This window comes from Camponotus floridanus, unplaced genomic scaffold (genome assembly GCF_003227725.1).
Source record: "Camponotus floridanus strain SB8 unplaced genomic scaffold, Cflo_v7.5 scaffold142, whole genome shotgun sequence".
NCBI classification, from domain to species: domain Eukaryota; kingdom Metazoa; phylum Arthropoda; class Insecta; order Hymenoptera; family Formicidae; genus Camponotus; species Camponotus floridanus.
In genome coordinates, this window is record NW_020229262.1 from 494,156 (window position 1) to 510,219 (window position 16,064).

Below are 16,064 nucleotides of genomic sequence, written 5' to 3' on the forward strand. Positions count from 1 at the left end.
ACAAAATAATTGTTTTAATTTCCTACAAATAATATTAAAAAGTTGCGCCAATTGAATAAAAATTTTTACTATAAAATAGACATATTTCTTTTTTATTTTCGATATTAAAAGAAAAATGATATTAAATAAATTGTAATATATCTATTATAAAAAATCAAATTGAAAAAATGAACAATCACATACATTGCAATAATCATATGCATATATCCTGAAAAGTTTAATTTAAAAAAATAGAAAATGATAATACAAAATACAAAATTAAAAATTATTAAAAAAATTAAAAATTATAAATTAATAAATAAAAATAAAAATTTATATAAAAATTAAAAATTAATACATATAAAAAAATTTTAGTTAAAAACTTAGCGCTGCTAATTTCATTAGCACATTGTTCAGCGTAGCAGCTACTTATATATATATATATATATATATATATATATATATATATATATATCTAATTATCATTATACATGTAGGGAATATTTCTGCATAACTATATTTGTGTCTATGCAGGCAAATGTAATAAATGTCTATAATTATGATTGTAACTATAATTATGGTTGCACAGTAAAATATGTAAATTTCTACACACACGCGCGCGCGCGCGCGCACACACACATACATGAGTGGTGTGTGTGTGTGTGTGTGTGTGTGTGTGTGTGTGTGTGTGTATACAATAATTATGTACTATAGAACTATAGAGTTATAGATATACATACTTATATATAATTATGTACACATAAATAATCTTTTTCTGCGTCATCAATCATAACTTGTATGAATAGATTATTTAGAAGAATAAGGTTTATATGTTGCATGGAAGTAGGAAAAGGGTAACATCATATTTGTAAAATTGGAAATATATTTTAAGTTGTGGGAGGATGTACTATATATGTTGATGCTGCTTTATAAAATAATATTTATTACGATACGCAACAAACTTGTATTAAACTTTTATGGTAATTATTATTATTATATTATTATTATTTACTCATTACATACATTTGTTTCAGTTTTCGAATTTTTATAAACTTCTTCTTTTTCTCTTTAAACATAGTAATGGCCAAATTTTACTTTAAATTTCATTTTGTTTAAGATAGAAATCTAATACAATGACAGAATTGCAGCATGTTTTATTTTAATTAAATCTGAACTTCTAACATTTTCTTTGATTCTTCATACATGTGAACATTATATACATCATTATAATCATACATGTGAAATAAAATTTTATTTATAATAAAAAGTAATGCAATAAGAATGAAATCTATAATAGTAGATATGTAATGTTAAAAACTTAATTAAATCAATAATTTTCACACACACACACACACACACACACACACACACACACACACACACACACACACACACACACACACATAATTATAAATTACACAATTATATTCCACAAAACAATAACTGTTTATTCTTTTTATTAATATAATATGTCTAATCTAAACATCTAATCATCTAAACATCTAAACATCTAATCATCTAAAATGAGACATATTTTTCGCAATATTACCTTTTAATTGATGAATCACAGTCCACTTGGTTGTCGTTAAGTGTCACAAATCTGTATTTTTATATAATATTAATAAATGTACTTGGCGTCGCGACGCTACTGTGCCGCTTGATAATAACTTTTAATATGTCACTTCTCTTCCTTTGTACTGTAAGATACCTGGTATAGGTTATACGAAGGAATATCTTGGATGATGGTGTCAGGATAGGAGGGCTTCAGAGAAAGGAATTTGCCAATTAAGGTTTCTTAATAATTGAGACACTGAGTCTAATATACTCGTTTAATCTTATCACAAGGTTTATCACTCGACCATGACTACACTGTTCGACTCCCATACTGCGACTCTCTTCCGCGTGTCACTGTCACTCTCCACCACCATCGTTCCACGGCTGTGTTCTAAAATTCACTGCCAGCGCTGTAATCATTACGTCATAAAGCATGCTATCAACAGCCTTCCATTTTATGAAAGCGTGCTGTAAGCATGGACGTAAGAAATACTGGACAGAGCATAAAGTACTCTTTTAGACGAGGGGAGTGAAAGGTAAGGGGTAAGGGGTTTATTGTCGCGGCCATCTTAGATGCATCAGATTTAGTGTCTATTTTCACGTCGCACGGACGTAAATCGAATAAAATATGAGAGATTCCGTGAAATCATCTATCATCTGAAATCGCTGTGTTATTCCGAATCATTTTTTAATATTAAGAAATTCAAAAATATCACACTACGTGAAATTAATATCCGTCGCCATCTTACATGCCTCATATTCCATTGCAGTAGACATTTCTTTCCCCTCACCCTTTGAGCTTCATCCCGCAGCAATATACTCTGTCCAGTATTTCTTACGTCCATGGCTGTAAGTATGGCTATACGATGTTCAAAACGGAACGCTACTTCAGTGCTGGCAGTACTAGCAATTGAGTAATCTATTTAACTTAGAAATATGGACAGGCGACAAAAATTTTTGATTGGAACGTATTTAAATTTAATATTTGAAGAATCAGATGAAGACTCAAGAGATGAATCTGATTTGGAAGAAGTTATAAATTTAATAAAAAATTATTTCGAACGTTCTTAAGTACGTTCCAAAAATTATTTCGAACGTTCCAACGTACCTAAAGTACGTTGCAATAATTATATCGTAGTTTGACAATGTACAGATAGTGATTTTAAAAGTCATTTTCGATAAGTAATTTATTTGATAAATTATTATTGATTATTTAATTAATATTTAATCAATATTTTTGTGAAGAAATATAATTTATAATTTATAATCTTATATAAAAGTTCCATGTTGTTTTAATTTATTTTAATGTGTTTTTCAGTCTTAGTCGATCAACGTTTATATTTTTGTTGGAACTATTAAGTTCACAATTAATAAAACAATCCGAAGGACGAGGTAGACATACTATCAATTCAGAAAAAACAATATTGTTAGAAATATGAATGATGGCAATTCCTAATTCATACAGGTAAGTTTAATTTTGGATAAAAAGATAGTACCAATGATCAAAATCGGGACATAAGATGTTTTAAAGACATTATATATTTAATAAAGTATATAACAAGATGTAATAAATACATAATATTTAATATTTACTTATTAATTCTATTCTATTATTAATTTTAGGTGCGTTGCTAATCGATTCGATGTAGGAAAAGCAACAGCTTGGAGATGTGTTCAGAAAGTTGTGAATGCATTATATTCACATCTTAACACATTTATTACATGGCTAGATAGTAGAAGACTATTTTCGGCTCGTGTCCATATATGTTGTAAACAAATAAAAATAGAATATAAAATATTAAACAGATATAGAATATAATGTTAAACAGATAAAATATAATATATATAATAAATATAATACATGTTCTTTCGTTTGAAAATTATTTTTTTTAATTTGTACCTTTTGTATCGATTTCAGTACTGCAGTTTGCAGTTTCATCAGATTTGCGTTGCACCTCTGTTTTATCATGTCTCACTTCATCATATCTTGCATCTGTAAATCTATCTTCTATAAAATATATAATTTATTAATTTGACTATTTGAAATTGTCCATTTCTTATGGACAATTTTAAATAGTTAAATTAATAAATTAAACATTAAAATAATTTGTTTGTTTGATATCTGTTGATTATCTGCTTGTATGACATTTTGCAATTCCATATGCGTACCTTTATATTTTTGCTTGACGCAATAATGAATAAGCAAATTCATTATCTGAAAAATTAAAAAAATGAAATAGTATAATATGAATATAATTATTTTTTCAATAGTCAAAGCCGCCCTTTATTTTGCTTCTACCTAAATGATAGTTACAGACTAAACAAAAAATTTAATTTCTTGCTTTCAAAACAACGCAGTATTAATAGTCTCAAACCGATTCACTACTATTGTCATCTACATCCTTCGATTCTTGATAATGATTCTGCCTCATTACAGCGCTTTAAATGGTCATTCAATAGGAACAATTTACCATTAAATAATATCTGTGAAATTCTAATTGATCCTAACATATATACAAATTCACATTCTAATTTGAATGAGATTAAGGATAAATGGTTTGTCAATCTATTGAACTTATATATTCCTCCGGAAATTCAAAGTTTCTTACAACTTGGGGAGAATTTTAGCCTTCCTCACATTAACATTCCCAATTTAACTACGGAATTCATAAAACACATTGAATGCAACTTAATGAAGCTTTCTCCGGAATTAAGAATTTCTATTAGAGACAAATCGAAATCAGTGATTAAAAACATCCCTTCTTTTTCTTATCCTAGAAATTCACGAAATGAATGGTTGACACGCCTCTATTCAATTACTAAAAATTTCCTACAAAAGAATAAAGATCTCATCCTTACACGCGCAGATAAGGGGAATGTTACGGTGGCACTTGGTAGAACGGACTATATAAACAAGGTTCAGCAATTACTTGGAGACGAGAATACTTATACAATAATTAAGAAGGACCCTACAAAAAAACTGATTTCTAGCTTACGAGAGCTATTATCGAGATGGAAAAATCATGGCTACATCTCTAATGCCATTTACAAATCTCTTCTGTTTACCGATGGGACTTTACCTAGAGCCTATAGTTTTACCAAAAATCCATAAGACTAACATTCCATTCAGACTCATCGTCTCATCTATTAATAGCCCTCTCTATTCCCTTGCATTATTTTTGCACAAGGTCATGATTAAGAACTTTCCTATCGCTCCTAGTCACATAAATAACAGTTTCGATCTAGTACATAAATTAGCTGATATTCACATTGATGACGATTCTGTGTTAATCTCACTAGATGTGACTTCCCTGTTCACGAATATTCCGGTTGATCTGGCTCTTTCCAGCGTCTCGAGCAGATGGAGATTTATTCAGAACACATGTGGTTTGCCTGAATTTGAGTTTTTAAATGCAGTTAGACTAGTATTAAACTCCACTTTTTTTTACTTTCAATAACATGTTTTATAAACAAACTTTCGGCACCCCCATGGGATCTCCCATATCACCTATCATAGCTGACATAGTTTTACAGGACTTAGAAGAGAAAGCCTTGAATACATTAAGATTTACTCCACGATTTTATTTTAGATATGTTGACGACATCCTAATGACTGTTCCTACAGACTCAATTGACTCGACTCTTTCCATTTTTAATTCCTTTCATGACAGATTACAATTTACTTGTGAACTAGAGGTTGACCAGAAAAATCAACTTTTTGGACGTAACTATAATTGTCAATAATAACGTTCTAATATTTGACTGGTTTCACAAATCCACATTTTCGGGCAGATATCTGAATTATTTCTCTCAACATCCACTTTGCCAAAAGAAGGGCACGATAATCGGTCTCGTGGACAGGGTTTCCTCTTTATCACATCCGACTTTTCATTATAAAAATCTTGACCTTGTTTGTAAGGATCCTTCTGGACAATGGATATCCTCTGAGCCTTGTTTTTCAAGTCATGAATCAACGGCTAAGATTTTTGATTAATGGTCGTGTTCACAATGATCATAGTGCATCAAACGATTCCTCCACGTTTTTTTACAGTTCCATATCTGCCGGGTGTCACTGAGCAGTTCAGAGATGTCACAAATAACTTGAACGTAAAACTTGCCTATACCAGCCTGAATAAATTAAACAAGTTTATTAAAGTTCATAAAGACTATATTCCCACTAACTGTAAAACAAACGTAGTCTACAAAATTAACTGTTCCGATTGCGATGCCTCATATGTCGGCCAAACATCGAGAATGTTAAAGACAAGAATTTCAGAGCATAGATCACATATTAATAAAATCTTGTTACTCGTTCTGTCATTACTAATCATAGACTACAAGGAGATCATGATTTCGTTGGAATGACGTTCAGGTTCTTGATGAGACTTCTTTTTATAATAAAAGACTCATCTCAGAAATGCTTTTTATAAAAAGACAGGAAGAATGGTTTAAATTTGCAGACAGACACAGAAAGTTTACCGTCTTTGTATCATGACATTATAAACAAACTACCGAAAATATGAAAAGTCACGTTCCAGTATATATAAGTGCCTCTCACCGTCATTTTTGACAGTAACCGATTTTATGTTGAAGCTTGTTGTATGCTTTCCATCTCTGGTTTCCACAGTAGAACAGTGTCTTAGTAAGTACCTTTATTTCTTTCATCCTTTTATAATATTAATATCTATAATTTGTCGATTGCCAATTTTAGACTGCACCTGGTACTGTTGTCGAGCCACTGTTCTACATTCGCGTAATAAAGGCTTCCACATTTTTACCATGAAGACCAATATTTTTGACAAGCGATTATTAACGTTACGTCTCTGCGATCTTGTCATAGCTTTTATTTATTCTTCGTTTTAGTAATTATGATTTATTGTATGTCCCTTATTATTTATTAATATTATATCTTTGCGCTGAAGAAGGCTCGAACCAAGAGCCGAAACGTCCGCTAACTTTATATTTATTTTATTTTTATTTTTATTTTTATTTTTACTTTTATATATATTTCCAGACTATTTATATGAAACTCTGTACATTCTCACCTCTTGCGCCTCTTTTTATTAAATTATTATAACTGTTTTCTTTATATAATTTTCACCTACTTATTCGCTCTCNTTTTTTGTTAATAACTTTTTAATAAACAACGACCGCTGGCTAAAATCTTCAGAATATTGATTAGAGATATGACCTTGACAACATATGTCAACACATATGTGCGAAGGTGACACATTTGTGCGAAGGTGGGCCCTTCTTATGCATAATTATCATAGAAAGATTTGCTATTAATTTTCAGTATCAATATAATATCATTAGTTTTATTGTTAATAATTTTTAAAACATATATGTACACACTCATTTCGATAATTTAAATTTCACGAACAAATTTTCAAATATATAATTTTTGCTTACATTCTTAATGCAGAAACTTTACGTAAATATCCAGTAGCGACACATCTTATGCGACATTCGACATCAAGTTATACTTTTGGTGGTAGCACAGTTAATATACCAAAAAATCTAAAAGTATTCATTCCGGTTTTTGGAATTCATCGAGATCCGGATATTTATCCGAAGCCAGATGTTTTTGATCCAGAAAGATTCAATGATGAAGCAATACAAACCAGACATCCGATGCATTATCTACCTTTTGGTGATGGGCCAAGAAATTGCATTGGTAAAATGAGATACATAGATTTAAATACATTTCCTTTAGTTCTGTTTGCTTTGATGTCACATGTAACATTACTTTAATCGAGACATTTTTCTCATAATAATAATTTTTTTATTTTCAGGTGCTCGCTTTGGTATTCATCAAACAAAGATTGGTCTTATAAAGATACTACGAAATTATAAAGTTGAGATTTGCGATAAAACGCAAATACCCTACATAAATAATTCTAAATCATTGCTATTAGCACCAAAGGATGGAATACATTTGAGGATAATTAAAATTAATCAGACTTAATTTAAGCTTTAATACAATTTTTAAGAAACAAAGGTGAGAAAATATCTATAAATTAGAATAATAATAGTCATATCCCGATAACATCAATATATATGTATATTTTACTAATATTACTAATATTACTAATTTGTTATATTGTAATATTTTGTATGGTGTATAAAATAATTAATAATTCGGTTTAATTATTTTTAATTTATGTTATTACATGCGTGATATAACTTGTTTAATTTTAAGTTTGAATTATATGTACATACATATATAAGGTATCCCTGAGAATGAGCTCACGCTCTTGTAAGGAGGCAGAGCGCAGTAAATTAAATAAAGAAATCCTATTCCATGTAACGTTTTTTGCAATAATAATAGTAATATTAATTATTGATGTCAGACGAATGAGAAAAGCGTTCGACCGCTCGAGCTATATCATGGCCCATCGTATCAGATTGCCTGCTGGCGCGCAGCGAAGGGAGGAATAACGCGCCGCTACTTGTGGTTACCACTATCGCCATTTTCCCGTTTCGCCGTTTCGATTTTGTAAAAAATTTTAATTATAATTTTTAATTATAATTATTTTCTAATCAAATAATTATTTTTTAAATGAGAATCATTTTTTACATTTAAAAATCAACATTTATTAAAAAAAAATTTTTTTAGAAACTCTAGTTTGATAAGAATTTTCCGCAGTATTCCTTTAATTTTACAAATCTTATAACTTTTTCTCTGTAAAATAATTATAATATTTTAAATAAATATTGATCTTTAAATATTAAAAATAGTTTTTATTTGAAAAATAATTATTTGACTAGGAAGTGATTAAAATTTCTTACAAAATCGCAAAAATATCATAAAAATACGATCCAATCTCACTTTTCTTATACGAATTATAATTCGAGTTATCAAAAATCGATTTTTTGCTTTTAATTTGAATAGAATTTTATTGGTATATTTGACATAGAATTACAGAACTGTTATAAAATAAACTACAACTCCGAAGACTAATTGATTTTACATGATTTGGTGCGATGTGTGAACTTTAACGCACCATATTTTCGGATTCGACTTTTTTGTATTTAATCAAAATTATTTTAAATGTTAACATAGAACTCTAAAACTATTCAAAAGAATGTTAAGAAAGCGAAAAAAACTTTTAGATTTTTAAATACGGTGTTTATAAGTTTATAAAAATCATTTTTATTTCATTTTTCGCTGCCACCTGATATTCACCGCGGTGGGCCGTCCTCGCTGAAATGGCCGACTGCCTAGCCACGCGGATCGTGCATTTATTGGCCGATCTTCTTTAATATCTTGAAATTTTACGTGGTTTTGTTCAAAGTGCAGGACTTTAATTCAGTTTAACGAGGTCTACTTATAATTTTTTTTGGACGGAAGACACATGGGACACCCTGTATACATATAAATTTACAATTAATAATTTACAATTACATTTTTTTTTTTTCGAAACAATTATGTGTTTTCATTAAACTAATTGATTCCTCTTATTATTTTGTACATAAAAGTATTAAGGTAAGATAAATGAAAAATGAATATTTTACTAGATATTTTATGATTTAGATAAAAATTAAAAAATTATTTCAAGCCTCATAACCCGAAAAGTACTGAATGAGAAAATATTTTATTATAGTGTTTTGAAAAATTCTCGAGGTAAACTACAAACGCTTTTTTTTAACAACAGATAACCCTGATATATATTTTTATTTTAATATTGTATTTTATATATATATATATATATATATATATATATATATATATATACACGGTGGGCCATTTTAATCGATGCACTCGAATATCTCGAAAACAGCACTCTTCAGAAAGAAATGTTTCAAACAAAAATTGTAGGGTGTGAAGGGGGACATAAGATGGTAGCATTGGTTTGACCTTGGAAAGTCATTTGAAGGTCACATAAAAGTCACCTTCAATTTCTTAAATTGAACCCACTATTTTTCATTACATATTCTTGTAGCTTATCTCGAGAGCTTTCCAAAACACTACAGACAAATGTTTTTTCATTAAATATTTTTTGAGTTATAAGGCTTCAAAGTTTGCAGTACTTCGATATAAAATGCAAAATATCTCGTAAAATATTTAGTTTTCGGTAGTCTTACCCTAATACTTTTATGCACAAGATGCAACAACAAAAAGTGCATTGCAAATTACACATTTTTTATCATAAACAATCATACGTTTTCTTTGCACCAATAGTTTTGTCTCATTATCCTGTGCATAAAAGTATTAGGGTAAGACTACCGAAAACTAAATATTTTACGAGATATTTTGCATTTTATATCGAAGTACTGCAAACTTTGAAGCCTTATAACTCAAAAAGTATTTAATGAAAAAACATTTGTCTGTAGTGTTTTGGAAAGCTCTCGAGATAAGCTACAAGAATATGTAATGAAAAATAGTAAGTTCAATTTAAGAAATTGAAGGTGACTTTTATGTGACCTTCAAATGACTTTCCAAGGTCAAACCAATGCTACCATCTTATGTCCCCCTTCACACCCTACAATTTTTGTTTGAAACATTTCTTTCTGAAGAGTGCTGTTTTCGAGATATTCGAGTGCATCGATTAAAATGGCCCACCGTATATATACAGGATGTCCGTCAATTTTCGACGAAATAATTTGTCGATTTGACGAAATAAGGAAGTAGATTGGCTCAAATTAAAAAGGAATGACCTGTATGTTTTGTAATTGTCGCAATAATTAACGAAAAATTAAATAAAGAAGATCGGCCAATCTGCGTGAATAGAAGCGCGCGGCGATGAGAGTCGCCCCACTGTAATCTGATACTACGAGTGCTGCGAAGCGATGAGCGGGTCACTCTCCGAGACATGATGGTGGTTTGCGATATATCGCAATACCATGCCGAAAAATGACCCGTCCTTTTAGTGGCGAAAAAATGATGCGCTATCATTTTCACACCACCTTGCGATAAATAGCATGGTGCGCTTTTTTATAGTGGTTTCCCCCATAGGCCTATTCCACTCTCAATTTGAAAATTATTCAAAATGCCATTACTATACGTTGAATGTATCTTAAATGTAAAAAATTGATGGTGACAGTACTTTTACAAAAATTGATCCGTTGAAAATCGCTTGATAAAATGTATTGCACACGTTGATAACGATACGTTGATAAAATGCTTCAAGAATCCTTTCTTCATCTCTTACACGAAGGCGCACTGCTGGACCGGTTTTCCCGATATTATGCACGATAGTGCCCAGTTTTACATAATTGTTGCACAACACATAAAATTGTACGGTCACTTGGTTTTCGTGCACGACCGGGAAATGATTCCATATAAATTGCGACCGCACGATAAGTATTTTCTCCCGCTAGTCCGTATGCCACAATCATATCCGTATATTCCTGCAGAGTATACTTCATTTTCACTGTTCGCTCAGTTGTATTTACGTGCTGCTGTAACGTGTGCAATAATTATGTGAAACTGGGTGTGCATAATATCGGGATAACCGGTCCAGCAATGCGCCTTCCTGTACGAGATGAAGAAAGGATTCTTGAAACATTTTATCAACGTATCGTTATCAACGCGTGCAATACATTTTATCGAGGGATTTTCAACCACGGATCAATTTTTATAAAGGTACTGTCACCATCAATTTTTTACATTTAAGATACATTCAGCGCATAGTAATAGCATTTTGAATAATTTTCAAATTGAGAGTGAAATAGGCTTATGGGGGAAACCACTATAAAAAAAGCGCACCATGCTATCTGCTGCAAGATGGTGTGGAAATGATAGCGCATCATTTTCTCGCCACGAAAAGGAGGGACGGGTCATTTTTCGGCGCGGTATTGCGATATATCGCAAACCATCATCATGTCTCGAAGAGCGACCCGCCTACCGCTTCGCCGCGCTCATAGTATCAGATTACAGTGGAACGACTCTTGTCGTCGCGCGCTTTTATTCAGATGGCCAATCTGAATGTATCTTTTCGCAGATTGGCCGATCTTTTTTATTTAATTTTTCCTTAATTATTGCGACAATCATAAAACGGTAGAGGTCATTCCTTCTTAATTTATGCCAATCTACTTCCTTATTTCGTAAAGGTCGAAAATCGACGGACACCCTGTGTATACAGGGTGACCCATTTTAACTTAGGCAGCCAAATAACTCGAAAAATAAGCACACTACGAAAAAATGGTTAGAATCAAAATTTCGTCATTTCGAGGGGGACGTACAATGACGTTAAAATCAGCCCCCCCACCCCTCCCCCTGGGCGGTGAGGGGGGGCAAGTTTGAAATCTTAAATGGAATCCCCTATTTTTCATTGCATATTCTTGTAGCTTATCTCGAGACACCTTCCCAAAACACTATAATTAAGTACCTTTTTATTAAGTACTTTTTGAGTTATAAGGCTTGAAATAATTTCTTAATTTTACATAAACCATAAAATATCTAGTAAACCATTCATTTTTCGATTATCTTACCTTCATACTTTTATGTACAAAATAACGAGAGGAATCAATTGGTGTAAAGAAAACACATAGTTGTTTCTAAGAAAAAATATGTAATTTGCAATTAACAATTCCATATTTTTTCTTAAAAACAACTGTATGTTTTCTTTACACCAATTCCTCTCATTATTTTGTACATAAAAGTATGAAGGTAAGATAATCGAAAAATGAATGATTTACTAGATATTTTATGGTTTATGTAAAATTAAGAAATTATTTTAAGCCTTATAACTCAAAAAGTACTTAATAAAAAGGTACTTAATTATAGTGTTTTGGAAAGCTCTCGAGATAAGCTACAAGAATATGCAATGAAAAATAGGGGGTTCCATTTAAGATTTCAAACTTGCCCCCCCTCACCGCCCAGGGGGAGGAGTGGGGGAGCTGATTTTAACATCATTGTACGTCCCCCTCGAAATGACGAAATTTTGATTCTAACCATTTTTTCGTAGTGTGCTTATTTTTCGAGTTATTTGGCTGTCTAAGTTAAAATGGGTCACCCTGTATATATATATATATATATATATATATATATACAGGGTGTCCGATTCGTGAGGGACCAAACGAAAAGTGATAATAGATTGGGTCAAATTAAGAAGAATAGTCCTCTACCATTTTGCAAAATTCGCAATAATTATTAAGTACTAAGCAAAAAAAGTAATAAGCCGCTCGATGCGTGCGGTCTACCGCTTCTCATACGCCGGGACATTTTTGCTTATTACTTAATAAGTATTGCGAATGTTGCAAAATGGTAGAGGACTTTTCTTCTTAGTTTGATTCAATCTATCATCACTTTTCGTTTGGTCCCTCACGAATCAAACATCCTGTATATATATATATATATATATATATATATATATATATATTGTGACGTGACGCTTTTGAGTAACGTCACTGTGACCCCGCCGAGGGGAAAAAACGTGCGCGGGGTCGTCCCTCGCGCCTGAGAGGAGACTATAATTATCCGTTAAGATTAATTTTAGTATAGACTTAAGGTTCTTGAGCGAAGTGCGGCGACCTGGGCAAGCGTGCAATACCGCAATGTGTGGAGAGATCCCATAGATACCGAAAAGAAGAGACGAAGAAGGGAAGAATGAACCGAGGCTTCCTCAAAAACAGGTCACGTATCGAGATCCCGCGCCGCCGCTAGTCGTGTATCAGAGCAATATTAATTCCGAAAATTTTCAGAATAATGACGGCAGAGAATCATGACGGACAACCTCCCAGGCTGCAGACTGGGAACGGAAGTATTTCCGAAAACGGACGAGGATACGGCCTAGCCAGCCTGCCGAGTCCGAGCTGAGAAGCCAATACCGTTAAGGTATCATCTTCGTCGAATTCTGAATCCCTGCGAAAGGGCAATCCGCCGTCCAGCAGCTCGAATTTTGAAGAGGCGGAGTATCGACCCCTTTTTCGACGAAAATCGACGAGATGCGCGGAAAATCGGCGCGGGACTCGAGGACCTCGCGGAACCATTCCGTTATTGTCACTGTTTGGCATTGAAATATATACCATACTGGAAGGCGCACAGGCTACCCCCTCCATTCGACAAAACGGTCAGACAAGGCAGTGACTCGGTACCGGATTTCTCTTTCTATCTCGTCTACTCTCTTAGTTGAAAATATTCGCCTTGCGCACACATATATACATATAGGACAATTTGTTATCTGTCAAGTATGGGAAAAATTTGTGGCCTAAAAAATTGTTTAAACAGCAGCGATAGCAGTATGGAATTTTCTTTTCACAGGTATTAAAATTAAAACTGATAAATATATTATTTATATTTTATAATGTATAAATATATATAGATATATATGTATAATTATGTGCGTGTGTGCATGTGCTTGTGTATGCAAATTTTATAGTATTCAATAAATATTTTTCAGCTTTCCTATGAAAGATGATAAAAAATATAAAAAATGGATAATGTCTATACCAAAAGATTTGTTGGACTTGCCCCTAAAACAGCACACATATATATGTAGCAAGCATTTTTCACATGATTCCTATGTATTACGAACAGCAAGAAATGTATTATTCAAAGATGCAAGTCCATCAATTTTTTATGTAACATCTAGCAATGATGCAGATAAAGAGAATATTGAGGTATGGTTTATTGAAAATATTTTAATTTACTATTGTAAAAATAAATTTTTTCCCAGACACTGTCTATAACAGACACATTTTCAGGATCTCTAGGATCTTCTTCCAATTTTAGACATGCATTCTGTCCGGATTCTTATTATAAAATACACATACATACATACATATATATATATATATATATATATATATATATATATATTTAAATTTGATTAATCGGGATGTATCAATGACTCAATTCAGCGATTGTTTCAATTATCTGAATATTGATATATACACAACTTTATGTATATTATATATATTTAGTTACGCTTTTATACTTGTACATATTGTAAGTTGGTAATGTAATATAATTAGAAGCATAAAAGTAAATATATTTGTCATTAAAGTTAATTTGTCATTCATTGCATCTCACAATAGACTACTACATTTGATGTCACTGAGAAATGAACAATATTGAGAATATACACAATATTGTTTATCCAAAGAGACTGGAGTTTATTTTATGTTACAAATGCTTTGAAATGTGCTTTTTCTCTTTCTTTTCAATAAATAGAAAAGCAGTGAAAGAACGCTTTAAGGCATTTGTAACATTACGTACAGATGTGTGTGATAGCTTTAAATATATATCTTAATATTTTTAATATGTGCATGTGTGTATAAAATATTTATTTGATTTTGGCAGAGAAAAACAACTAAAAAAATATTAGATAAACAAGTGGATGAACAAATGGATATTTGCATGCTTAATTCTAATAATAAAGTGAAAAATTCTAATAATAAAAATTCTGTAATAAAGACGGCAAGAGAACAAGAGCGAAGAGAAGGTGAATTATTGAAAAAAATACACATTTTACAAAAACGTTTACATCGTCGAGAAAAAACTATTAAAACAACACGGAACATTATTGAAACGTTAAAAACGAATCATGAACATAACACAGATCTGGAAAAAATATTATTGAATAATTTTAGATTCTAAGTTACAAATTATTTTAAATGAATATCATAATAATAATGTTGTTTCAACGCAAAGACGATACACGCAAGAAATGAAACAATTTGCATTAACACTATATTTTTATAGTCCTAAAGGATATGACACGCTTCGAGAAACATTGTGTTTACCACATCCGTCGATGTTACGAAAATGGCTTGGAAATTATAATTGTGAAGTAGGTTTTCTTTCGGAAATTTTTAAATATTTAGAAACAGAAATACCACAAAAGCAATTTTTGAAAGATGTAGCTTTAATATTTGACTCAATGGCAATTCGTACTCAAATTATACATGATATAAAAACCGATAAAAACAGAGGCTATGTTGATTATGGTGATATCTTAAATATTGATTCTCAAGATTTAGCTACAGAAGTATTAGTTTTTCAAATAGTTTCATATACAAATAAGTTTAAATGCCCAATTGCATATTTTTTTATTAACAAAATAAATGCAAATATGCAAGCACAACTAATAAAATGTGCAATTGAAAAATTATATGAAGTAGGCGTAATAGTACGTTCATTAACATGTGATGGAACAAAAACAAACCTTTCAACGTTTAAATTACTTGGATGTAATCTATCTACTGACAATATGAAAACCTTTTTTGAACATCCACAAAATAAGTCAAATGTTTATTGTATAATGGATCCATGTCACATGGTTAAATTAGCACGTAATGCCTTAGCAGAAACAAATATTTCATCTAAAGCTGGCTTAATCTCATTCAGTTATATAAAAAAACTGCATACAATTCAAGAAGAAGCAGATTTAAAACTTGCTAATAAATTAAGTTATAATCACGTTAATTTTTCAAATAAGAAAATGAATGTACGTTCGGCAGCACAGGTATTAAGTAGTAGTGTTGCTGATGCAATAGATTTTCTTAGAACAAGTGGAGATAAAAACTCTATAAATAGTGAAGCAACAACAGAATTCGTGTCATTGATAGATTATTTGACACGA

General features: G+C 31.3%; 2 protein-coding genes across 2 annotated transcripts; both read left to right on the plus strand.

The window, feature by feature from the left end:
* Positions 1-4,556: 4,556 nt before the first annotated feature.
* On the plus strand, positions 4,557-7,501 carry LOC112637214 (probable cytochrome P450 6a14). The gene is made up of 3 exons (XM_025406434.1): positions 4,557-4,920; positions 6,959-7,210; positions 7,329-7,501. The coding sequence occupies exons 1-3, from the start codon at positions 4,557-4,559 to the stop codon at positions 7,499-7,501; spliced, it is 789 nt and encodes a 262-aa protein (XP_025262219.1).
* A 5,453-nt stretch (positions 7,502-12,954) lies between these two features.
* On the plus strand, positions 12,955-14,255 carry LOC112637199 (THAP domain-containing protein 3-like). Its single transcript, XM_025406418.1, has 3 exons — positions 12,955-13,741; positions 13,881-14,100; positions 14,185-14,255. Exons 1-3 carry the CDS (start codon positions 13,671-13,673, stop codon positions 14,191-14,193), a joined length of 300 nt encoding a protein of 99 aa, XP_025262203.1. The 5' UTR covers positions 12,955-13,670; the 3' UTR covers positions 14,194-14,255.
* The last annotated feature ends 1,809 nt before the right edge of the window (positions 14,256-16,064 follow it).